General features: G+C 46.5%; 1 protein-coding gene across 1 annotated transcript in view; it reads right to left on the reverse strand.

Moving 5' to 3' along the window:
* The window catches only part of NME3 (NME/NM23 nucleoside diphosphate kinase 3), a 165,147-nt gene extending 160,996 nt beyond the window's left edge, over positions 1-4,151 (reverse strand). The window contains exon 1 of the mRNA XM_086941242.1: positions 4,022-4,151. Coding sequence (XP_086797368.1) covers positions 4,022-4,067 — 46 coding nt within the window. The 5' untranslated portion in view covers positions 4,068-4,151. The remainder of the gene's footprint in view (positions 1-4,021) is intronic.
* Between the last annotated feature and the right edge of the window lie 20,974 nt (positions 4,152-25,125).

Genomic DNA, 25,125 nt, shown 5'->3' on the forward strand with positions numbered 1-25,125 from the left:
TATCTAGTCCGATCGCACTGCCCTTGGGCTTGCCAAGCGTACTTGTTCTGCATTCATTTAATGTGGTACATTCAAATGCACATTTTACAGGGGACATTTTACCAGAAGGAAAACATTTGGCCTCAACGCTAAACCGACCAGGAGCGACTTTGAACTCCCCAGCAAGCAGTCAAGCACAGGTCCTGGAGGGGAGGAAAGAACACAACCAGCATCACTCAGCACCACCACTTCATCACTCAGCGCTACCCCAGCATCACTCAGCGCAATTCCAGCATCACTCAGCGCTACCCCAGCATCACTCAGCGCTACCCCAGCATCACTCAGCGCTACCCCAGCATCACTCAGCGCTACTCCAGCATCACTCAGCGCTACCCCAGCATCACTCAGCGCTACCCCAGCATCACTCAGCGCTACCCCAGCATCACTCAGCGCTACCCCAGCATCACTCAGCGCTACCCCAGCATCACTCAGCGCTACCCCAGCATCACTCAGCGCTACCCCAACATCACTCAGCGCCACCCCAGCATCACTCAGCGCCACCCCAGCATCACTCAGCTCTACCCCAGCATCACTCAGCGCTACACCAGATCACTCAGCGCCACCCCAGCATCACTCAGCGCCACCACAGTATCACTCAGCGCCACCCCAGCATCACTCAGAGCCACCCCAGCATCACTCAGCGCCACCCCAGCATCACTCAGTGCCACCCCAGCACCACTCAGCGCCACCCCAGCATCTATCAGCACCACCACAGCATCACTCAGCACCACCACAGCATCAATTAATGCTACCCCAGCATCACTCAGCGCTACCCCCTCATCACTCAGCGCTACCCGAGCATCACTCAGCGCTACCCCAGCATCACTCAGCGCTACCCCAGCATCACTCAGCGCTACCCCAGCATCACTCAGCGCTACCCCAGCATCACTCAGCGCTACCACAGCATCACTCAGCGCTACCACAGCATCACTCAGCGCTACCCCAGCATCACTCAGCGCCACCACAGCATCACTATGCGCTACTACAGCATCACTATGCGCTACCACAGCATCACTCAGGGCCTCCACAGCATCACTCAGGGCCTCCACAGCATCACTCAGGACCTCCACAGCATCACTCAGGACCTCCACAGCATCACTCAGGGCCTCCACAGCATCACTCAGGGCCTCCACAGCATCACTCATGGCCTCCACAGTATCACTCAGGGCCTCCACAGCATCACTCAGGGCCTCTACAGCATCACTCACGGCCTCCACAGCATCACTCACGGCCTCCACAGCATCACTCAGGGCCACCACAGCATCCCTCAGGGCCACCACAGCATCACTCAGGGCCACCACAGCATCACTCAGGGCCACCACAACATCACTATGCGCTACCACAGCAACACTGAACGCTACAGCATCACTCGTCGCCACCACAACATCACTCCGCGCCATCACAGCATCAATCTGTGCAACCATTCAACAACAACTGGTTCAAATATGTTCTCTCAATTTTCAAGCTTTATTACAAATGTCACAAAAAGATGTTAATATTTCACTTCTGTTCATGGATTTTCGTCACAATAAAATACACTGAACATAATCTTCACAAAAGTTATTTACAAAAGTTTAAGCTATTGCCATTATAAATTACAATCACTTTTATTTAAGTATTAAAAATTAAAAGCCATTGTTATTTGTAATACCAATACATCTAAGTCACGTAAATACAAAACATGTTGCATTACAAATGCTATAGGTGTCACATTTGCGAAAGTTATAACTATTGGCATTGTAAATAACAAAGCTATTAATTTAGCTATTTTCAAAACCAACACATAAATAAAAAAATTGTCATTTACAAGACCGATAGCTCAAACTTTCCTAATGCGAGACCTATTGCATTGCAAATGCTTGTTGTTCCTGTTTCTCAAGGAAATTAAAGGAGGCAAACGTAATACCACAATAATTAATTCCTTGCATTCCAAGACAGCCTGGGAGCTGCCTTTGGGAAGAATACAAAAGAATGCCAGCCACATGGAAAGAACTGGGAGGGTGAATGCTGCAATAAAATGTAAGCACCTACGTCTGAGACCCACAGCGTAACATGAGGTTGAAAACATAATAAATAGTCCCCCCACAAGCAGATCAACAGAACAAAGCGTAATGATATTTTACTAAGTCACTGCTCCTTGGAGGAAAAAAGGAGGGACAAAGAAACAGGACTGGCCACTAGTAAGTGAGGATTTTTAAAGGACATTGAAACAAACAAATGAGACGCATGGAATGACATTTGGCCCCCAGAGATATACGTATACTAAAGTATATAAGAGGTTGTATACTTACGCTCGACCTAAATAGAATGGCCTACATACCTTTAACTTTGCACTTTTTTATAACATTTTATGCATCAACTTGATGTAGGTGTAATGAGAAACTTTATTTCATACAGTGTAATGATTTTGTTCCTCGAAAATTAAACACAAAGTACTATCGTATGGTGTTAAATGGCCTGAATTCCACTGTTTACTAGGGAAAACTGTGTTCATACCCGGGTTCCAAAGCACATTTTGAGAGCCTAGTCAACTATTTTTCTTAGTACAGTATTCTGCGAGTACCTACAAACAATTTATTTCAGGATGTGCGCTGTGCAAAAGCCTCTCTTGCAAACCTTTTAATATAATAAAGCGTTGCTACATTCGTTGTGACAAAATAGGCAACGCATGACAATTAACTCGTCTCTTGATTTACTCACAGTACCTTTGTGGAAGGTGAGAGGCAGTTCATGAATACACAAGATCATGTTTAGAAACTATCTCTTCTGATACACGGAATTTCAATGCAGTGATACAGACTTATACTTAAGTGTTATGTTTAAACTCGTTAAAGGAATTCGCGTTTGCGATTATGACTTTTTTTATTAATACCATCTCAGGACGTTTGGGGCACGAATTGATGCCAAATATTAGAACGACTGGGCTCGTGCTCTGGCTCCTACAGCCAAGTCAGACCCAGGGAATGCTCAGCCCCCCAATCTCCCCCCCCCCACCATATTTTGCTGTCTTATGACTCCTAAGTCTCATGCAGCTTGTCCCTCTGGCAGTTCTGATTGCCCACACTGAGTGGCAGATTTACAAGACCCTTGCGCCACTTTTAACATGGGAAAAGTGACGCAAAAGTGGCGCAAGGGGCTTGTTGATCTGCCCCCGTTCACTTTGGGCTGGCTCTATTTATATTGCGTGCTCCTCTATTGAAGACACTGCTCACGCAGCGGATGTGAGCACTGCTGTGGAGCACATATCCGCTGTATGAACCTCTCTGGCTCATGTGGAGCAAACATACGCTGCATGAGCGCTACATGAACCTCTCTGGCTCAGATTACTAAAACACTTTCAGAACTAATTCCCTCCTTCTCAGACCCCGCCAGGAAGTTCTTTAGTCATTGTAAATTTGTCACATATATTCATATTTTTGCTTGTACAGTCTGTGCTTGCTGTGCTTGAGATTGTGTGCCTTATGCCTGCGTCGCTTTGATTCTATGGCATGCTATTTTTATTTGTTCCATTCCTGTAACAGTTTTCTCATGTAACGTAACTTGTTCTATTGTACAGCACTCTGACACCTTCGGGTAAAGTCCGCGCTTTATAAGAATGCATTAAATAAAAATAAATACATAAACACTGCTCCTATACAAGCTCCTCTATGAGTGGCTGGCCGAGAAGGCACTGCCCGTGCGTTGAGAGCTTTGCTCTACAAGTGGAATGCCATGCAGACGACTTGGATTGTATCACTTTATCTTCCTACTGCAGTTAAATCTCTATTGCTGGTGCAGCTCGGTCCTTCTTAATGGGACTGCTCTTGCACTGACACCCCCCCAAGCACCTATGGCTGGCATGCAACGAGAGTTCGCATGTAGGACACCGCTAAGGTAACGGTGATATTCAAGCTAACAGTGTCTTTACATTGTGCGTACACCTAGGTCTACCATACATGCAGCATATGCCTCTTAACGGTAGACAGATCTTTCTATTTCTCACCCACGGGGAAGATGTGCGCGAAGAACGTCAGAACTAAGCAGATCATGGCGGTATCTTGAACAAAAGGGAAAGCATTAAACGTGCGCGCGCATATTGCACTCAAATGCACTACAGCCTTGAGCGGAGCACGTATCCCTATAAGGTGGAGCACTAAGTGAAAACACAAAAATAGGACTGCAGCAAAAGCATCCTGTGTGAGGAGGGCGCGGCCATGTTTGAAAGATTCTGCATCTTGATGGCACCCTAAAGTTGTGCTTTAGAAATCCACGAACATTTAACTTTGAAACGTTTCCATATTTTTAGCACGTATACTGCCCTGATGGAATATTTCTAGTTCCTCAAAATCCCACCTAATGTATGTTTGAACGGAAAATTAATTATACAGGTATAATTTCTATTTTTTCACATCTTATTTATTTTCTGTTTGATCCAGGGTAGAGCTTCTTTTCATGGCTTCAACGCGTTTTTTAAAGCTTTCTGACCTCCTCGGTCGACATACCTCTAGCAGCCTCCTCCCCAGCCTGGGAGCATGTAAATGAATACCAACACAAGGAGTTTATGTCCCTGTTTCTCAGCATACAATCACACGCAGCTCTCTGGTTAAATCGTAAATTAACAACAACGCCTTAACACGTCTCAGCAAGTTACTGCAATTCTCAGCAAGTTACTGCAATTCTATGGCAGGATGGAGGCTCCGATTATGCTTTCTTTATTTCTTTACTGAAAAAACACAGCAGCCAATCAGCACACAGTAAAGAAAGTAAAGACTACAATACCCATGAGGCATAACAGTATAAATAGGGTCACAGAGGTCACAACTTCCTCTTTCTTTGCTGCTTCGCAGCCAGTTAAGTGCATTTGTTCTTCTTACTTGTACTTACTTTGGCGCTGTTGTTATTGCCTTGTTGTACGCTGTGTGCGCTTGTTATTTGGACTTTTGCCTCTTTGTTCAGCGTGGCTCACGGCGCTTCGTTGTCACCGCACCTGCTCAGCTGTGTTCGGCTCTGCAGTGTGTGTGTTTATTTGCTTTTCGGCTTTTCTTTGCCACGGCGAGTGGGAGCGTGTGTGCCACCTCCTTCGTAAGACGCGCTGTGTCTGCGTCTCTCTTCTTTGTGGAGTGGAAGATTTGGAGCTGGAGAGACGGCTCGCCTCAGGAGGAGATAATCGGTTTTTCCACTACAGCGTGCCCTTTACCTGTCGCTTGAGCTCCTCTACGCCCTTTCATGACTTGAATCACCAGGGTTGTATACATTTTTGCATAGGCTCTGCCTAGAGTGGCAAGACTGTATTTTTCAGGTGCAAGCCCTCCCTCCACATTTTATTTACCATAGTTGACAGGCTTCGTGCCTGCATTCTCGGCTTGCATTAGGGGTACCACTCCCCCAAATTCGGCCTTGGCCAGTTAATTGATATACTTACCTGTGGGCACTTCTGGGCTGACTTTGTCGCCATGGCTGATTATTATGACGAGGAGGGGTATGGTTATTATAATGAGGAGGAGCCCTCTGCATCCATGGATGACTTCATGGGTCAGGCGTTATTCCAGGCGATTGCGCCTTTGAAGCGGCATTTGTCTGAGTATGCTGTGTAGCAAGGTTGGTTGCCTCCTTCCTCTGGGCACAGTAAGAAGTCGCCCAAAAACCCCCATCACTCGGATTTTGCCAAGTTGGCGAAGACCTTATCTTCTACACCTGCAGCTAGGAAACGTCCTGCACCTGCTCGTACTACTTCTTCTGAGTCAGACGACGGATCTTCTTCCTCCAATTCTTCCTCAGAGCCTGCAAAGCCGCCTCCTTCCAAGAAGGCAAGAAAGGAACATTATGTAGATGCTCCTTCCACGCCACAGGTTCTTACATTTGACCCGTCGGACATTATACATCCAAACTCTTCCTCGTGGCTGCCCTCTCCTGAAGTAGCTGACTACGTCCAAGCCCACATTCGCGCCCCTTTTGAGAAAGATGTGCGGGCGCGTTTGCGCTCTGAGTGTCCTCGCCCGGACCTCGCCAACAAGCTTGCAGTCACTCCTGAGGTGGATCCTACCATGATCACCTATATGAAAAAATATTCAAATGATCCCACTAAAGGTTTGGATCGATCTTGGCGCACTTGTCAAGATAAGCTCTTGGATGTGTTGGGGCCTCTCACAAAAATTCTCGACATGGGTTACCGAGCCAAAGAGTTTGGAGCTCTGATTGACCCCGACGAACTGGTGGGGTGGTCCCAACGGGCAGTTTACATCCTGGGGAATGCAAACTGCGCTTTGTCTTCGGAGCGTCGTCGCTCTATTCTGATGAAGCTAGACTCCAGGCTAACTGATTTGGCTTCTTTGGAATCGGGATCCCAAGCACAGGGTTTGGTTTTTGGGGCTCCTTTTCTTAAGGAATTGACCAAGTTTGTGTCCACCTTCAGTGGGTTGGATAAAGCCCAAGCCAACTTACGTAGAGCTTTTCGCCCACTTTTTGGCAGGGCCGGACGAAGGGGACGTTCGTCCGGCCGTGGATCGGATCAGGCCTCGCAGCGAGGTAACAAGTCCCAGAGAGGAAATCAGAATTTCTCCACCAACAAGTCCAATTTCTATCCCTCCAAAAAGGGCAGAGGACAGTACGGCAAGGGTGGTTGCAACGGTAACCAAGGAGGACGACAGGATTCCGCCTCAGGTGAGCCTAATTCTCGCTTCCAATGTGGTGTTGGGGGGAAGAGTGCAGTTTTTTCTCCACAATTGGCGTTTGATCTCAAACGATGCCTGGGTGCTGGAGACGGTGCAAGGGTACAGGATAGAGTTCTACACTCGCCCTCACCAGCATCTACTGCCTCAGCCTCTTGTTTTTTCCCAACACGATCAGGGGGTTATCTCTGCGGAGATCGCTTCCCTTCTCGCCAAGGGAGCCATCAAGCCCACGACTCCTCTTCCCCGTGGCTTTGTCAGCAATGTTTTTCTCGTCGAGAAAAAAGGGGGAGGGTCTCGTTTGGTCCTCAATTTAAAGGACTTCAACGGCGGAGTGGTTTACCGCCATTTCAAGATGGAGGGCATCCATCTGCTAAGAGACCTGCTTCAGGAGGGCGAATGGATGGTTCGTCTGGATCTAAAGGATGCCTATCTCTCGGTGCCAATTTATGCCCCTCATCGCCGTTTCCTTCAGTTTCAATGGCTAGGGAGTTGGTACGAGTACAAGGTCCTTCCTTTCGGCCTTTCTTCCGCTCCGTGGTGTTTCACAAAGCTTCTTCATCCTGTGATGGAATCTCTGAGGTCGCGTGGAGTTCGCCTGATTGTCTATTTGGACGATGTCCTCCTTTTGGCGCAGTGTCCTCTTCTTCTTCATACTCATTTGCAATGGTCCATAGATCTTTTACAGTCTTTGGGTTTCTTGGTGAACCCTCTGAAATCCGACTTTACTCCATCTCAATCGATGGATTTCCTGGGCTTTCGGATAGATTCTGTCTCCTGCCAACTCCTCTTGCCCAGTCAGAAGATCAGGTCCATCAAGAGGGACTTGCGACTGCTTCTAGCCGAAGAGACTGTTTCCTTGCGCTCGGTGGCTCGGATTGTAGGCCTTCTGTCCTCCTCGATCCAAGCGATCTTTCCGGGTCCACTGCATTATCGAGCGCTTCAGCGTCTCAAGATCAGACACCTACAGAAGGGTCTGCGGTATTCCGATCATGTTCCCCTTTCGGAGGATGCTCGAACGCAGATGTTGTGGTGGCTGGACCACATGGAGTCATGGAACGGCCGGGCGCTGTTCGGGAAGACTCCCAATGTTGTGATCGAGTCCGATGCCAGTCTTTGGGGTTGGGGGGCCCGATGCGGTTAAGTGGCAACGGGGGGTCGTTGGTCACCGGAGGAACTGTCCTTGCACATCGATTGCCTGGAACTTCTGGTGGGTTCTTTCGTAATCCGGTGTCTGTCTCCTCAACAGACGAATTGTTGTATTCTTCTCAGGATGGACAATATATCTGAAGTTCGTTATGTGAACAAACTGGGGGGTACCAGGTCCAAGCTTCTGTCAGAGATTGCAAAGGATTTTTGGCACCTCTGTCTGCATCGCAGGGTCACAGTTATTGCAGAATACCTGCCGGGCTCCTGCAATCAGATTGCGGACTGGAATTCTCGCCATCTCCGCAATTTCAGGGGAGGCTTCATCCTTGGGTCTTTCGGAGGTTGTCTCGCATTTGGGGGACTTGTCATCTCGACCTGTTTGCCTCCCGTCTCAACGCCCAAATTCCTCAATTCTACAGCTGGCGCCCGGATCCGGAGTCCCCTGGCCACGGACGCGTTTCTCCAGCCTTGGCCTCCTCTCCTGTGCTATGCGTTTCCTCCATTCATAATGATTCCCCGGATTCTGGCCCGGGCACGTCAGTTCTCTTCGGAACTCGTTCTGATCACTCCTCTCTGGAGGGCTCAGGCGTGGTTTCCAGTTCTTCTGGAGATGAGCTGCTCGACGCCACTTCTTCTTCCTCACAAGTGGAACCTGCTTGTGGATCCTCTTCGCGAACCTCACCCCCTGGTGCTGTCGGGTCAGCTCCTGCTAAAGGCATGGAGGATTTCGGGGGACGCTGGCAAGTCCCAGGATTATCGGGAGACGCTACCCGATTTATCAATGATGCTTGGGCCCCCAACACACGCAAGCGTTATGCGTCAAGTTGGAAACGCTGGTGTGATTGGTGCTCACAACGGTCGGTGGATCCCGTTTCGGCGGATCTCGCTTTGATTAGCAACTTTTTGGCCTCTGTCGCATCTTCTGGACTGGCTTACAGAACGTTACCAACTTTCGTTCTGCCATTTCAGCAGGTCATATTCCTATTGATGGCAAACCAGCGGGAGAATATCCCTTGATTTCTAAACTGCTGAGAGGCATTCGGATGGTAAAACCTCCTTGCCCCAAGTATGTTGCCCTGTGGGATGTGTCTGTTGTTCTGCGTTTCATTTCTTCTTGGCCTTCCAATTCTTTATTGACCCGTAAACAACTTTCGGCCAAGCTGACTATGCTTTTGTGTTTGGTCTCCTGCAAACGGGTTTCTGATGTGCGGGCTTTGGACCTCGCCGGTCGCACTTTCTCCCCTGAGGGTGTCACCTTTGTTATCTCTAAACGGACGAAATATAACACCTCCTCCGTTTCTTATCCTTCTTTTCCTCACAATCCTCAATTGTGTGTGGTCCAGTGTATCAAGGATTACGAGGTAAGCGCTGCATCTTTTCGACATGATTTGCAAGGTCAGTTCCTTATTGCTTTGCAGAAGCCTTTCAAACCTGTTACTCCAGCTACGCTAGCGCGTTTGTTACATTGGCTCATGCAAGAAGCGGGCATTGATACTTCCTTGTTTGGTGCTCATTCCGCAAGAGGAGCTATGGCTTCCAAAACCTTTTCTATGGGTGCCAGTCTTCATGACATCATGAGGGCCGCAGATTGGTCTTCTGAATCTGTGTTCAAGACGTTTTACTTTAAACCAATTGTTGATGTTGCATCTGTAGTGGTGGCTAAGCTTTGAACAAGCATAATCGGAGCCTCCGTCCTGCCATAGAATTAAAAATTTGCTAACATTCGTGCCAAGAATTTTCAATTGTATTAAGTACAGGAGGCGAGGATTATCCCACCCTTGTTTTTTCTGATTGATAATTGCATTGTTCTAAACAGTTATGATATACCTGGTTGTTTCTGACTCTCTTATGCAATGTATAGCGCCCTATCATGGTTATCTTCTTTCTTGAGTTATGGGTGTAGGTATTATGACTATGTTTTGCTAATTTCAGGTTCCGACCTCAAATGAACTTTGGATCCGGCGTCTCCGGTTGCTGCTTTGGTTCGTCCCTCTGGTCCTCGGATTTGCCTTTCTACTTGACCTATGGATGACCTGCGGCCAGATGTTCTTCATGGATCCTTGGTTTTTACTTCTACAATTTTGACTTTCATTATTTATCTGTTATGGACAAAGAAAGAGGAAGTTGTGACCTCTGTGACCCTATTTATACTCTTATGCCTCATGGGTATTGTAGTCTTTAGTTTCTTTACTGTGTGCTGATTGGCTGCTGTGTTTTTTCAGCAAAGAAATAGAGAAAGCATAATCCTCACCTCCTGTCCTTAATAGAATTGAATATTCTTGGCACGAATGTTAGCAAATTTTTAATTCTTCTATTGAGTCGCCCTGAACCAAGGGTCCCAGGGCATATAGTCTCACAACACTACATCTCCCAGCTTGTTAAACAAGCATATGCAATGAAATAGGTCTCGCATTAGTACATTTTTTAGCTATTAGCGTTGCTGATAACAATGCAACGCCAATAACTGAAACAATTAGTAATGCGAGACCTAGGGCATTGCAAATGCTTGTCGATTACAGACATTTTGCAAAGAAATGTTGTGTTTATGTTTCATGCAACATAAATAATGTTTCTATTAGATAAAAACAGAACCTCATATTTGATAAATAGGAGGGTGTCACAGAGATTATTTGTAGTAATATTAGTGAGCTGCTGCTGTATTACAATATTAGATACACACCTCACTATTCCTGAATATATAATGTAGCAGATTTCACATTTGAACGAGTGTGCCTGTGCCCTGATAGTGACATGGCCAAGGAGGGCATGAGAGAACTGAATTGGGACATGTTACTTGACCTCTGGAGTGCAGAACCAGGAAAGTACTGACTGTTGCTTCGTTTTAGATCCGAACCCTGTTTTAAAGCTGATTTACATTCGACTTCTTTGCAGAACATTACCAGCAGAGCATTGCAGTGTTTTTTTGCATGGCACATCTGCAATCAGAAAGTGCCCTGCCCCCCCGGGAGCAGGAGACCACGTACTGAAGGAGTGAATGAGAGACGCTGATTGGTTGAACAGTATTTTAGTTAAAGGACGGAGCATTGTGCTTGGGGTCAGATTGTATAAACTGCGCTGGGTGGCATGGTTGTTTGCACCTGTACTTGGTGCGGGTGCTACTGTTGTGTCCACTGTATGCAGTGCTTCACATGGGGTAGACATTGTCTGTTCTAATAATAAGTACCAGCTTATACTGAGCAAAAATTCTCTTTATTAAGTTGTTTTTAAGGCAGAAATCCTTTGTAATTCATAAATACTCATTATTCTGTAGGAACTAAATAGTACTGACTTTATCAACGTTAGAGGAATTAAGACCTTACCTATATATAAATCGGTAATTGCTGCCTATAAAACAAGCAGCCCTAGGACCTCAGGAACACAGACGTGACTGCTGCATACAAAAACTGCAAAAATAACAGTTGATGGCCAGAATGCAGAACAATGTCATACATTCACCCCAGTACAGAGATCTGGGCCTAAATCCATCATTTTTTTGTACTCCACACCACCCCAGTTCAGACATGGCCATATGCAAATCAGCCTTGACCCTTTGCCTCATGGGAACAGTCCAGCCTGAACTGCCAAGCCATGTCTTTCCTGGACCGGAATCAAGCATCCTAGGACCGGTTTCTGGCTATCAGCCGTCTTCAGCCAGGATAGCTTGACTCCAGTGGTGTGGCGAGCATGGGACTCACGTCTGAGCATACCCATCCCACTCGGGGTGACAAATGCAAAAATAACAGTTGATGGACAGAATGCAGAACAATGTCATACATTCACCCCAGTACAGAGATCTGGGCCTAAATCCATTGTTTGCTTGCACTCCACGCCACCCCAGTTCAGACATGGCCATATGCAAATCAGCCTTGACTCTGTGACTCATGGGAACAGTCCAGCCCGAACTGCCAAGCCATGTCTTTCCTGGACCGGAATCAAGCATCCTAGGACCGGTTTCTGGCTATCAGCCGTCTTCAGCCAGGATAGCTTGACTCTAGTGGTGTGGAGCGCATGGGACTCACGTCTGAGCATACCCATCCCACTCGGGGTGACAAATGCAAAAATAACAGTTGATGGACAGAATGCAGAACAATGTCATACCTTCACCCCAGTACAGAGATCTGGGCCTAAATCCATCGTTTTTTTGCACTCCACACCACCCCAGTTCAGACATGGCCATATGCAAATCAGCCTTGACCCTGTGCCTCATGGGAACAGTCCTGCCCGAACTGCCAAGCCATGTCTTTCCTGGACCGGAATCAAGCATCCTAGGACCGGTTTCTGGCTATCAGCCGTCTTCAGCCAGGATAGCTTGACTCCAGTGGTGTAGAGAGCATGGGACTCACGTCTGAGCATACCCATCCCACTCGGGGTGACAAATGCAAAAATAACAGTTGATGGACAGAATGCAGAACAATGTCATAAATTCACCCCAGTATAGATATCTGGGCCTAAATCCATTGTTTTTTTGCACTCCACACCACCCCAGTTCAGACATGGCCATATGCAAATCAGCCTTGACCCTATGTCTCATGGGAACAGTCCAGCCCGAACTGCCAAGCCATGTCTTTCCTGGACCGGAATCAAGCATCCTAGGACCGGTTTCTGGCTATCAGCCGTCTTCAGCCAGGATAGTTTGATTCCAGTGGTGTAGAGAGTTTGGGACTCACGTCTGAGCATACCCATCCCACTCGGGGTGACAAATGCAAAAATAACAGTTGATGGACAGAATGCAGAACAATGTCATACATTCACCCCAGTACAGAGATCTGGGCCTAAATCGATCATTTTTTTACACTCCACACCACCCCAGTTCAGATATGGCCATATGCAAATCAGCCTTGACCCTGTGCCTCATGGGAACAGTCCAGCCCGAACTGCCAAGCCATGTCTTTCCTGGAACGGAATCAAGCATCCTAGGACCGGTTTCTGGCTATCAGGCACAGGGTCAGACCGATTTGCATATGGCCATGTCTGAACTGGGGTGGCAGAGTGGGCTAAAGAACGGTGATGGATTAAACCCAGATCCGTTGACTGGGTGTGAGTGTTTGATTGGTTCAGATGCTCCGTCCATCACCACCCCCTTTTGTACCGCATACAAAAATTGGGGACGAGCTGTGATGAGATCATGCAACAATGTGCGCATTTTTTTAGGGGGGGTGGGGGGTTCCAGTGAATATATATATATATATATATATATATATATATACTAGCAGCCCGCCCCAGCGTTGCCTGGGGCAGAAAGGGGCTGGGGGCAGCATTGTGCATATATAAAAAGACACATTTGAATTTCAAATGCAGAAGCCTGTATAACATACTTAGAAGCGAGCAGACTGCATTGCAATCCTGTTTTTTCCTATCCCTCTAATCATTAATTTCGCTGTTTTTCAACTTTCCTGCCATCTGTGCACTTAGCATTTCACCGTATATCCGTTTCTCAGAATGTGTTTTTATGTAGTCATAAAACCCATGTCTGATGAGATGTCCTATTTTCTTCTGTATATTCCTCGTAACTTATTTCCTCTGCCCAATATCCAGAAGATATTGTTTACTTTGAGACAGAAGGTCATTTTCTCAAGGAATACACATTTGCGTTTCATTCCCAGTGATGTCTCTGAACTCTCTGGCGAGCAGGGACAGGAAAGGCTGCCAGAGCTCCGAGTATTTAGCACCCTCCCCCATCAATGTCATGGTGTAGCTTTAAGCAGAACCTGGAAGGGGCGAACACTGGGGGAGTAAAGAGAGAGTGAAATCAGCATTGCGTAATGTGAGTGTTGAGCAATGCTAATTTGTTGGTATGTAATTATATTCATCTATTGCTAGCTGAACGATAAATATCAGATGCACATGATCGAGGGGAAATACCTTTTTGTATTTAAAACTTCAAAACCATTCGTGCATCCGTTTGGTGTCTGCTCAGCATTAGCATCCCTGTGAGCCGAACTCGAGCATAGAGCGTGGCGGGCGCCTCCCGCCTCGAGTCTCCCGCCCGCCTCCCGCCTCCCGTCTCGAGTCTCCCGCCCGCCTCCCGCCTCCTATGTAAACCCCCCCCCCTCCCATCACGACTTACCTACCCGCGCTGCCACTGCTCCTCCGCTTCTCACCGCTCGGTATTGCTATTGCTGTGGTGAACTCCGCTCCTCCCCTCACTCAGACGCTAATCATGTCCTCGCTCCTCCTGTTGCTGTGAAGGACGCTACTCCCCTCACGCATACGTCGCGGCCGGCGCTACTTGCAAGGGACTACTTTTTTTTTCTTTGTAAAAATTTTAAACAACGTTTATTTTTTATTTGTATGTAGCCTATGTCCTTCTGCTTGCCCTGAGGTTTTCTATGATGTTTTGGGTGTTCAGATTGGTGGTGTAGTTTTCGAGTTTACCTTGCCCAAAGGTGCAAGTTCTCTCTTTATAATAGTAGTATAGATATACATATATATATCTATACTAATATAATATAGAGAGAGCCCAAACCTTTGAGGCGGGTAATCTCAGGAACCACAGCACCAATCACAACACCCAATACAACGTTAGAAAGGGCAGTTGCTGCAGAAGGACATAGGCTATGCAGACGCCCACCATATACATTTAAAAGGTAAAAGAACTGTGCCAGCAAAGTAGTCCCTTGTGGACGTTTCTGCGTTGTGCTTTGGGCGTGTGCTGTGGGCATGTGCTGGGGGCGTGACAAACGCTAGGGGTGTGGTAGGGGTGTGTGGTACGTTCCGCCCTTCATGCCATGTCTCATATTGTGTGCTAATCCCACCCTGCTCCCTTTAAATACCCCTGCACCCCATAATCATAACCCACCCTTACTCCTTAAAATTCCCCAACTCCCTTAAACACTAACCCATCTTAACCCTATAAATATACCCTGTACCCCAAAACCCAAACCTATCCCCAAACCCTAAAAATACCCCTGTACCCCAAAACCCAAACCTAGCCCTGAACCCTATAAATACCCCTGTACCTCAAAACCCAAACCTACCCCTGAACCCTATAAATACCCCTGTAACCCAAAACCCAAACCTAGCCCTGTACCCTAAAAATACCACTGTACCCCAAAACCCAAACCTACCCCTGAACCCTAAAATACCCCTGTACCCCAAAACCCAAACCTAGCCCTGAACCCTAAAACTACCCCTGTACCCCATAACCCAAAACTATAACTGAACCCTTAAAATACCCAAACACCCCAAAACATATACCTCAGTACCCCAAAATATATACCCCTATACCCATACTTACCTTATCCAAACATTAAAAAAAATATGCTTTTACCATTCATGCATTTACAAAGAATTTTGTTGTAAATGTATGAGTGGTAAAAGCATATAAAATGTAATGCCATGCGTTATAATGGCATTGCGGAGTCATGGTACTTTCGTAATGAAAGTATGCGGAGTGATGGTATGCGGAAAGAAAGTTACGGAATAATGGGTGTAAGTACATTGATGGCATGGCGGCCCACATCTCCAGCAACATACTCATATTTTTTCACCACCCATTTGAAAAATGCCAGGTCTCTCTCATTGATGGCCAGCACCGACATACAGTTTTAGACACAACTCACGCCACAAGTTCTAGAATTGCGAACTTTAGAGCTGGGGAGCTATGTTCGAATCTCGCCATCAGCTCAACATCCTGTGATTCCAGGCAAATCGCTTTGTCTCCCTGTGCCTACCACAAATGAATGTGTTCTACTGTAATGTAAATTGTGCTCATGCCATGTTGTCGAGTTCGCGCTATATAATATTGCAAGGAAAACTAAAGTAGGGAAACTCGAGTTCACACACTACTGAACGCGCACTCTTAAGTGCATCAGCAGTGCACTGTGAATCGGAGCGTTTCACAGGCCTGTCACAAATAAGAAATGCTATCAAAACGAAATCCTAAAAAACAATATACTAATGGCCGGCAGCAATTCATACCCGGACAACGTCGGGACGGGCTGCTAGTATATATATATATATGCGGTATGTTGTCGTCCTTTTTCTCAGCATGCCCAGCCGAACATTCAGGAAGAAACGAGACCCGTTCTTTAGGTGTTTAGAAGTTTATTTTTCCCAACACCAGTCTGCCATGACGCGTTTCGGCTACCAAAAGCCTTGATCACATATATATATATATATATATATATATATATATATATATATATATACACACACACACAACAAAAAAAAGAATTTGTACCTACCACGCATATGCCTTTACTTTAATCATAATCATTACATTTTGGGCCTCCATTCTAATAACCCTAAAAAGAAACTGAGCAGACACTTCGCGGTGCTGGGTCTTGTGGTAGTCAATCCCGACTTACTATTGGGGGGCTGAGCACCAGAGCTCTCACACTGGCAGATTTGAGGAGGGACATGCCAGAAAGTACCGGAGCCGAGGAGGCGCATATGAGGAGGTCCTGAAGGGATGTAAGATCAGGGACGATTTGTTGGTCTGTAGTGTAATGACTCAAACCCTAATAGACTCCAAAGATTGAGACCATTCCCATTTAGAGACACAAGTCTCACGCGCACTGAGTGATCAGGGGAAGGACCCGGGTGATGAAACTCCTACCTGTAGACAAAGGGACTATATATAAAGGAACTAATCATAATGTTGGGGGCTCCCCATAATATAGGTCTCGGAGTGTCAATTGACTATCTTCACTGTTCTGCTGGCCCATGAATGATTCCTACTTATGATTTGGAAGCTTGGGGGAGGGGAGTGGGGGGGGGGGGGGTTGAAGATGGGCAATACTACTACTGTATCTTCTGCAACTCTGTGTTCCTACCGTACTCACTGTCTACTGTTGATGTTTATGGTTATGCTGAAATGCCAATATGAATATTTAAAAAGAGAAAAACGCATTTGCCTTTACCATGCATGTCTTTACCACAAACATGTAAGTATTTCACGGGAAAATATAAATCCTTTGGACATATATATAGAAATGGTTTATAGTTACCTGTAATATACTTATTTTTACTAGTGAAACCTTTACCACGCATATGCCTGCCTTTACCATACATGCTTTTACAATGAAATTCGTTGAAAAGGCATGTATGGTATATGCATATGCATTGTAAACAAAAAACGTGTGGTAAAGGTTATGCATGGTAATGGCATCGGAATGCTTGTGCCGTCATACATCCCTCTAAACGCAGTCTGGAGTACTCCATGCTTGGTACAAGGACAGTATATTGTACAAAGGGAGGTGACGCAGACACCTTCATTAGAAAAAGTTTCATTTCATAATCTTATCTCGGTATTCTAACATCACTGCACTAAAAAGTACTTTCACTCATTAAAAATTAGTCATTTGGTACTGGCTGAGTGCAGCTTGCTAACACAAAGTCAGATTTATACTCCATGTCACCTATTCCTAGGTTGTTTCTATGAACAGCAGAGTAACGGCAGATTCAAAAGAAACCTAGTCCTAACATCAAAAATATATGTTGATTGTGTCTGCATTGTGTATATGAATGAACCAAAGTAAAGGAAGCCTGTGGGATCCATAAGCCTCTGTTTGGCCTTGTTCACCAGTGGGAGTGTATCGCTCCTTCCACCCAGGACATCCATCCAGGCACCTTTCCTGAATGAATTGACAGGAAAATCATTGGGAAAACTTTACCACATCTCCATCTTCTCCAACCCCAGAGGAGACCCAAAAACTTAAATCCAGGGCCCGCAGAGCGTACTGGTCCACCCGGGTACCTGAGCACAGGCTTCATCCCCAAATTTCCAATCCAAGCATCACAGGGTGGAGCAGAAGAGTTCCTGGGCCACCAGCTGGCCAACCCACCTTCCACCTGCCCAGTGCCCATACAAATCATACAAATCATAACTCGCCAAGGAGTCAGTCCAGTCCCAAAATCAGAATTCTTTTGTATCTACCTTTATTATCTGCCATGGACACTACCAGCTCATGGGGCGGGAGAGGGGGGTGTTTGACGAGCGACGGCTGCTCCCGATCCGCACCAGGCGTGACGAAAGTGACAAAGAAGAATCTATCCACAATGTACCAGCTTAAATGGTCCCTAAGCTTCGCTGCACCTCTTGTCGTCCGATTCCGCTGTTCTTTTCCAGAGCAGGGTTCCAGCCCGTGGCGCGACTAAGGGTGCCCCTCCTCAACTTGCAGGGGGCACCTGCTCAGGAGCAGTGCTATAGACAAAGGCTGTGTCTGGAGAGAAGTATAGAGAGAACTCTTAAAAGGAGAAACACCCTAAACACCCTAAACCGGTTCGGTGTACCTAAAATAAAAATTAATGTTTATATGTGCACATACTGTTTGTATTCATTTTATCACTATGAAAGTGACTTTCTTGTGGCACATTTGAATTTATTTTCTGCATTAGATTGTACCTGACGCCAATGAACGAATGAAGAAATTATGAACATTTATTAAGCACACAGCTACTCAGCAAGAGTGTCCCAGCACTGCTAATCTTAGCCTAATGTGACAGCCTGCCCCCCCCCCTGGCCTTTGAAAAACAAGGTTTTAAGAAGTTTCTTAGACATTGTTATTTCAGCCGTGGATCTGAGAGAGGCCTGGAGTCGAATCCAGGCTTGAGCTCCCAAAAGCCTGAAAGATCTTCCCCAGACCAGGCTAGGCGTAATCTCGGGACACAGACCCATGGAGTATGACCTCAGAGTTCTGGCTGGCAAGTAGTGGCTAACTTTTGTCCTGAGGTTACTGGAACCAGTGTAATGCCATTAGGTGCGGGATCATGTAAGTCCTGGGCTTAAGCACAAGGACCAGTCTAGCCGCAGCGTTTTGAACCACTTGGAGGCACTGGAGGAGTTGACGAGGGAGGCCCAAATACAGAATGTTGGCATAGTCCAGTCTGGAGGTAACCAGAGCCTGGACCATGCTTTTCCTAAGTGTCAAGAGAAAGAAATTTCCTCAACATACGAAGCAGGCCAAAGCAGATGCCCACTATGGAAATTCCGAGATTTTTGTAGCGTAGTTTAGATGAGAAAGGCGGGGACATATCCTCCAGCCACCACCGTCTCCAATCCTCCACAAATAGGGTGCCAAAGAAAATGATTTCTAAATTCTCTGAGTTGCATTTCAATTGGTTCCTGCTGAGCCAATGGAAGACCATAGGGAGGCATGATCTAATCCTATCACCATCATCCATTGCAGTGAACCTACCCCTCGCTCTGGCTGCACGAAAGAGGGGTAGGTTCACAGCAATGGATTACGGCTGAACTGACATCAACTATTATAACATACACCCTCTACCTGTAACTCAACTGAGTCTTTCTACCACCCACATCGGGTTGGTCCATCTCATAAAAAGGTACCTCAAAGCTAGGTTTTTGAGTGCTTGGTTCACCCCTGAGAACATCACCGAACCCACCACTGTGTAGATAGTGTATTTTACCCCTTCTGGTCCTGACGAATACCATGTGATCCCTGACACACAAGGTGAGAAACATGTTGACCCCTTACTAGTAGCCGCCTGTGACCATTATTTCAGTGACTGCACCTTTGTTGTTTTTAAATTGGGACTCTTGGGCTCGTAGATTAAATTGATTTTGGAGCACCACTGCGCCCCATTTTATTCCTTCCCACACCCTTCCTTCATATACCCTGTCCACATCCACACCACGAGGCCCCACACCTGCACCACACCAAACAGCTTGGGAAAAATATCTCAGACAAAGAGCCCCTCATAGGGTGCCGGTCAGGTATAGCAGCGCCGGCCTGACGAGGAGCAAGCCCTACGATGAAGGATGACACCCAACTGGGTGTGTGAGGACCCCATTTCCTAAATTGGGAAACACCCTGTCTCCACCTTAGGGTGAGGGTGTTTACCGACCCAGCCTTTACCTCCTCCCCCATATGAACTGCATACCTCTTCCTCTAAAACAGATTCCCTGAGGCTCGTATGTTGGACCTGCACGCACTCCATATCCCTCTTTTGTTGTAATAACCCCCAAAATCCCACCCAACAGGAACAATCACCTTCCAAAACCTTCTTACCTTAACTCTCCACTTCTGCCAAATCCACCCTACCCGCTTCCGACTCCTCGGAACCATGAGCCCATTCCAAAGCCTATCACTAAATAACAATATAAGCCTTAGTCTTCCTCTGTACACCACTGTCTCCCTTTCTCTAGACTCCTGTTCTCTATGTCTTATCTCACAGAGAAAACAGACATCTTTTCCCAGACCTTTTCTCATTTGAACAGCTCACTTACTATTACACATCACGTCTGAGGCAGTACAAATGTCCCTTTCCAAACACGATCTCTAGGGACATTTGTTCCTAAGACCGAAATGGGCATGTTCCTACTCAAAGAGAAGGAAATATACATCTTGTAAGAAACTATGAAAACCCCAATGCCTCTGACACTCAGTTTGTCCCGCCTAACACAAAAGAGCCTTCTTATCCACACCATCACTTCGAACCACACACAAGATCCATTCCTGATGCCCACTTATCCTTTAACCTGATTCATATTACCACTCTTCCTCTTGGTGAAACTGAGCACAAACTCACCAGATCCTCCCTTACTTGCATGCTGCACAACTGCCGCTCTGCAGTCAAACACTGGCTCAAGATCTCAGACACGATCATAGAGCACAACATCGACACCCTGGTCCTCACCAAAACCTTGTTGAACTGTGGTAAATAAAATTACCGGGACTATTTTTCCATACATTAATAACAATAAGAATAGCTCATAAAATGAGAGGCAGAGTCCGTGGTATCTGAGTCATACGGGCTTTAATTAAGATGACTCGAGTCACTGAGAATCGGGTTCCATCACCACTAAGGTTCAGGAAGGGATATCTAACGTTTTATTAACATCACACATTATATATAGTAAAATCATACAATTGCAATGAATACAGTAGGCGTAACAAGTGAAGATAGAGAGAGATAAGAACATATGGGCGTAAAAGAAGGCGTGTAAGGAGGCGTACACGTAGGTGTGCACTTGATGAGTCATAGAAGTGTCATAGGTGGGTGGATGCATAGAGAAAGTCTGCAGGGTCAGCAGAAACCTTTACCCTACATGTGCGCGCAACTGAACATGACGTGAGATTGACGTGTAACTGTGGAGAGCTGGTGGGTTTGACTTTAGCACTAGTAGAGGAGTCTGGAGTCTGGGATGTCAGAACGACCTGCACCTTTGGTATATCTGATAGCTTGTGTTTGGAGGATGTATTGTCTGAAGTAAAGGTCTCTCGAGCAGAGGCCGTTCATCACAGAATGCTAGTGGGTGCATATATTTCTTCGTGCAATGCGCGGGCCATGGGCCTACTATGGCAACGGGTTCAGTAAATCACTTGCATGGAGACAGGAAGGCTGGGCCCTATGCTCTGCAGGCGGAAATATGTTTACCTATTTCACTAGACTGGAATGTGTTTTTGCGGAGGCTGAGCAGATAACTGTAGGCAACATACCGTCTTGGCAGGCAGGCCAGGCCGGGCACCACTCGGCTGGGCAGGGAGTAAGGTAGAGGTCAGGGATGCATACCTAAACTGCAGCTTTCAGAGACAGAAGAGGCTCGGAGCCTGAATTCAGGGCCTGGCTCGGCTGAGCCACAAAAACGTGTACTTCGCGATATTTAAAAGTGCACCATGTAAATGCATTGGAAACGTAGGCCTTAGAGCGGAATTAACATTACATACATGGAAGGTCTAATACCTGACATGCTAACATTGGACGGAAATGCAGGGGCATTATTAGAACAGGCACGGGAAGGGAATTACATGATAACAGGGACATACATGGGGCATAGGTACATGGATAGGGTGCGAGGGGGGGACACACTGACTACCTAAAATTTCTGTTTCCTCATTCCCTCTTTGTCCCCTACTGCGCCCTTTAGGATATATCTATTTTCATGAGACCATCTATTTGTTCAAATAACATCATTTGCTCATCTTTTTTTATTCGAGCACGGGAACGTGAACGTGGACGGGGAATACAAGCAGTGGCACACAAGCCGCAAATCGCTGGGCCACATTGCAGACAGAGACAGCAACTGAACACTATGAGCAGTACTATCCCTAAAAATGACAGTACGGTCCAGCCCCATCCTGCTATTACACTCCAGAGCCAGCCGGACCAAGACCATGGGTCCTGATGCAATTCACGAGCTATCTTATGGAGTCTTGTTATTGCTGCATACACTGATGGTGCGTTATTAGGAATAAACACACAACAACTGGAGCCGATCACTCTACAAGCTCCGCCCCTATCGGCCAGGATGACGTCAAGAACAAGGCGGTTCTGAAGAACAACAAGTCTCATAGCAGACTGCTCTTCGGTTAAGTTTCCTAAGGCAAAAGTAGTTTCGTTCACTACTGCTTCAAGAGTTCTTGTTAACCTACGTATTATTTTGCTATTTTGAACGGGACCTATAAACCAGAAGTATCCTTTAATGTAATCCTTGTACTGGTCCCACGCTGACTCGGAGTAATCGATAACAGGAGGAAGGTCTCTCTTGTGTCTTACATGTACGAGCCAGGAATCTCGATGATAATTGGATGGGGCTAGAAAAACCGGTGGTAGTAGGAACGCAATATAACACGTTCCACCCCAATCCAAGGGCAGACGTACATAAGCTGTCTGACCACAAATAAAATAGGAATGACGGGAAGCTTTGAAAGTAGACATTCCTTTATTACTGAATTCGACCACAGTATTACAATCACTGTGTCCTAGATACACTGAACCATTTTTCCTAACGCATAATTCACCTTTCACTGGTAAGACGGTTATAAACGGTAAATCTGTATTGGTTTCAGACTGGACGTTCAGAATCATGAGGTTAAGGGAAAAATTACCTAATTCGTACACTTCATTTTCTAGGTCGGTACCTGTCCTTTGGGGAAGGCCGTCTTTGTCTGGGAAACATGCTTTATTCATAACTGTAATCAGGTCTCCCCATATCCAATCGCCCTGGGAAACTGTGGACTTACTATCTAGTGATGACATTAAAGCAAACCATGCTCCGCACGAACCATTGTGCGAAAACGGATAAGGAAAGAGGGGCAGAGCTCCCTTCATTTTCTGGTAAGGTGGGAGTCGGCCACATACCCAGCAATCTGTTACATTGCTGGTCTGGTGAGAGTGGTGTAACATACGGATAAAAGTGTTGTTGCGCAGTGCTAGTCGATAGGATAGTTCATGAGGTGGCAGGTCGCTGAATGTGTGCTCTACAGTGTCATTGAAATAAGAATGTACATGTGAACCAAGAGGAGGAAAGAAAACATGTAGCGTTAGGCTTATACATATAATCGAGGCACTCAAGAAAAACATAACGATCAGAGTGACAATACATCTACTGCGTAAGTTCTTGCAGTATTTTACTTTCATTTCTGTCCGCCTATCTCTCTGACTATTTGGGTCTACAGTCTTATACATGTCAGGAACCTGTCTAACCGCTTCACCCGAGGGGGACTTAAACAATTAAACGCTGTCTGACTTACTAGACCGTAGCTTAGACCTGTACTCCTGTTGTGGAGTTTTATCTAGCAAAGGGAGTTTAGTGTCAATATCGGAACAGTTCTCAGGAACTTTCGAAAAACAGTCCTTAGAATCTTTTCCCGAGCCAAGTCCATGAAACCGCTTCACGTGGTGGGCATGGATCCAGCCCTTAAGTCCTTCCACTTTGATAGCCGTCCTCGTCGTCAGTAGCACAAGCTTCGGTGACTTCCAACGCGGCTCCAGGGGGCTTGACCGGTCAAAATTTCTCACCAGGACTAGATCTCCAGGGACGATGACGTGGTCTTTAACCTGGGTGTTGTCTGGGAAAGCGGCGGCAACCTGTGAACGACAAGAGAGTAGTGCAGACATCAAGGAAGCCAAGTAATCTGTCAGCATATTACTGTCGACATCTGTGATTTTTCCCAGCATAGGCGTACCCCACATATTTGGCGGTCTACCGAAAACTACCTCATAAGGAGATAGTCCTGTTCTGGAATGAGCTACCATACGCATGTAAAAGAGGGCAACCGGCAGGGCTACCATCCAATCCACGCCTTTTTCTGCACAGACCTTCGCTAGTCGTGTTTTTAGAGTCTGATTGTGTCTCTCGACGAGGCCAGCTGCCTCTGGGTGTCGTACGCAATGAAATTTCCACTGGTACCCTAACAGGAGAGATACTTGTTTCATTAATTCAGAAGAGAATGGCTGTCCATTATCTGAGTACACGACACGGGGCAAGCCGTATCGCGGGAAAAATTCACGGACCAACTGCTTAGCAGTGGTTACAGCAGTGTAATCTGGGACTGGGTACGCTTCTGTCCACCTAGATAGGGCACATACAACTACGAGGACATACTTGAATCCTCGACATCTGTCCATCTGAATATAATCCATCTGGAGGACTTCAAAAGGGTGGTCAGGAGGATGAAATCCACCTTGTTCCACGGGAATGCCTTTGCCTGGATTGAACTGACAACAGATCATGCAGGTACGCACTTTCTGTTTCGCTGCTGCACGTAAATGTTTGTTGAACCAGATATTCTGTATACTGTCTAACATAGCTTTTTCGCCTAAGTGTGCTGGACTATGTGCTGTATTTATGATAGCTTGAACCATAGAGTCGGGGAGAAACCATGTGGCTTTTCCCTTTGTCATCCATCCCTGATCGGTTTGGACCCCTCCTTGTTCAGTCCATTTCTTGATTTCGTCTGGAGTGGCATGTGTCTGTATGTCGCGTACATGTTGTGTGGGATCCCTGACTGTCATGCAATTCGTCAGTGATGGTACTTCAGTCTTTGTCGTGTCAGTTGGACTATCTGTATGAGTCTGTGCTGTAAGTTTGGCTGTTCGATCTGCCAGGTTGTTACCCTGGGAAATAATGTCAGTGAGTTTCGTATGTGCTTTGCACTTCATGATAGCTATTGCTGTAGGCAAGTGTATTGCATCTAACAGAGCTTGAATGAGGGGATCATGCTGTATTTTGGCTCCATGGGAGGTCAGAAAACCTCTTTCTTGCCAGAGGACACCGAAGTCGTGAACGACTCCGAATGCGTACTGGGAATCTGTGTATATGTTTACTTTCAGGTTCTTGGCTCGTATACAGGCTTGGGTCAGAGCAATGAGCTCTGCTGCTTGGGCAGACAAGGTGTCAATTTGCTGTGTTTCTATGACTTCAGTATCGGTGGTCACTGCATATGCGGCCACTAACTCTCCTGTGCTTGTTCTCATACATGAACCGTCCACATAAAGTGTCAGGTCTGGATTGGGCAATGCAATGTCTGTCAAGTCTTGTCTTGGTTTCGTCACTGTATTAATGACTTCCACACAGTCATGTGGTGTAGGGTCTGCTGTG

This window comes from Lissotriton vulgaris, chromosome 10, assembly GCF_964263255.1.
Source record: "Lissotriton vulgaris chromosome 10, aLisVul1.2, whole genome shotgun sequence".
NCBI lineage: Eukaryota > Metazoa > Chordata > Amphibia > Caudata > Salamandridae > Lissotriton > Lissotriton vulgaris.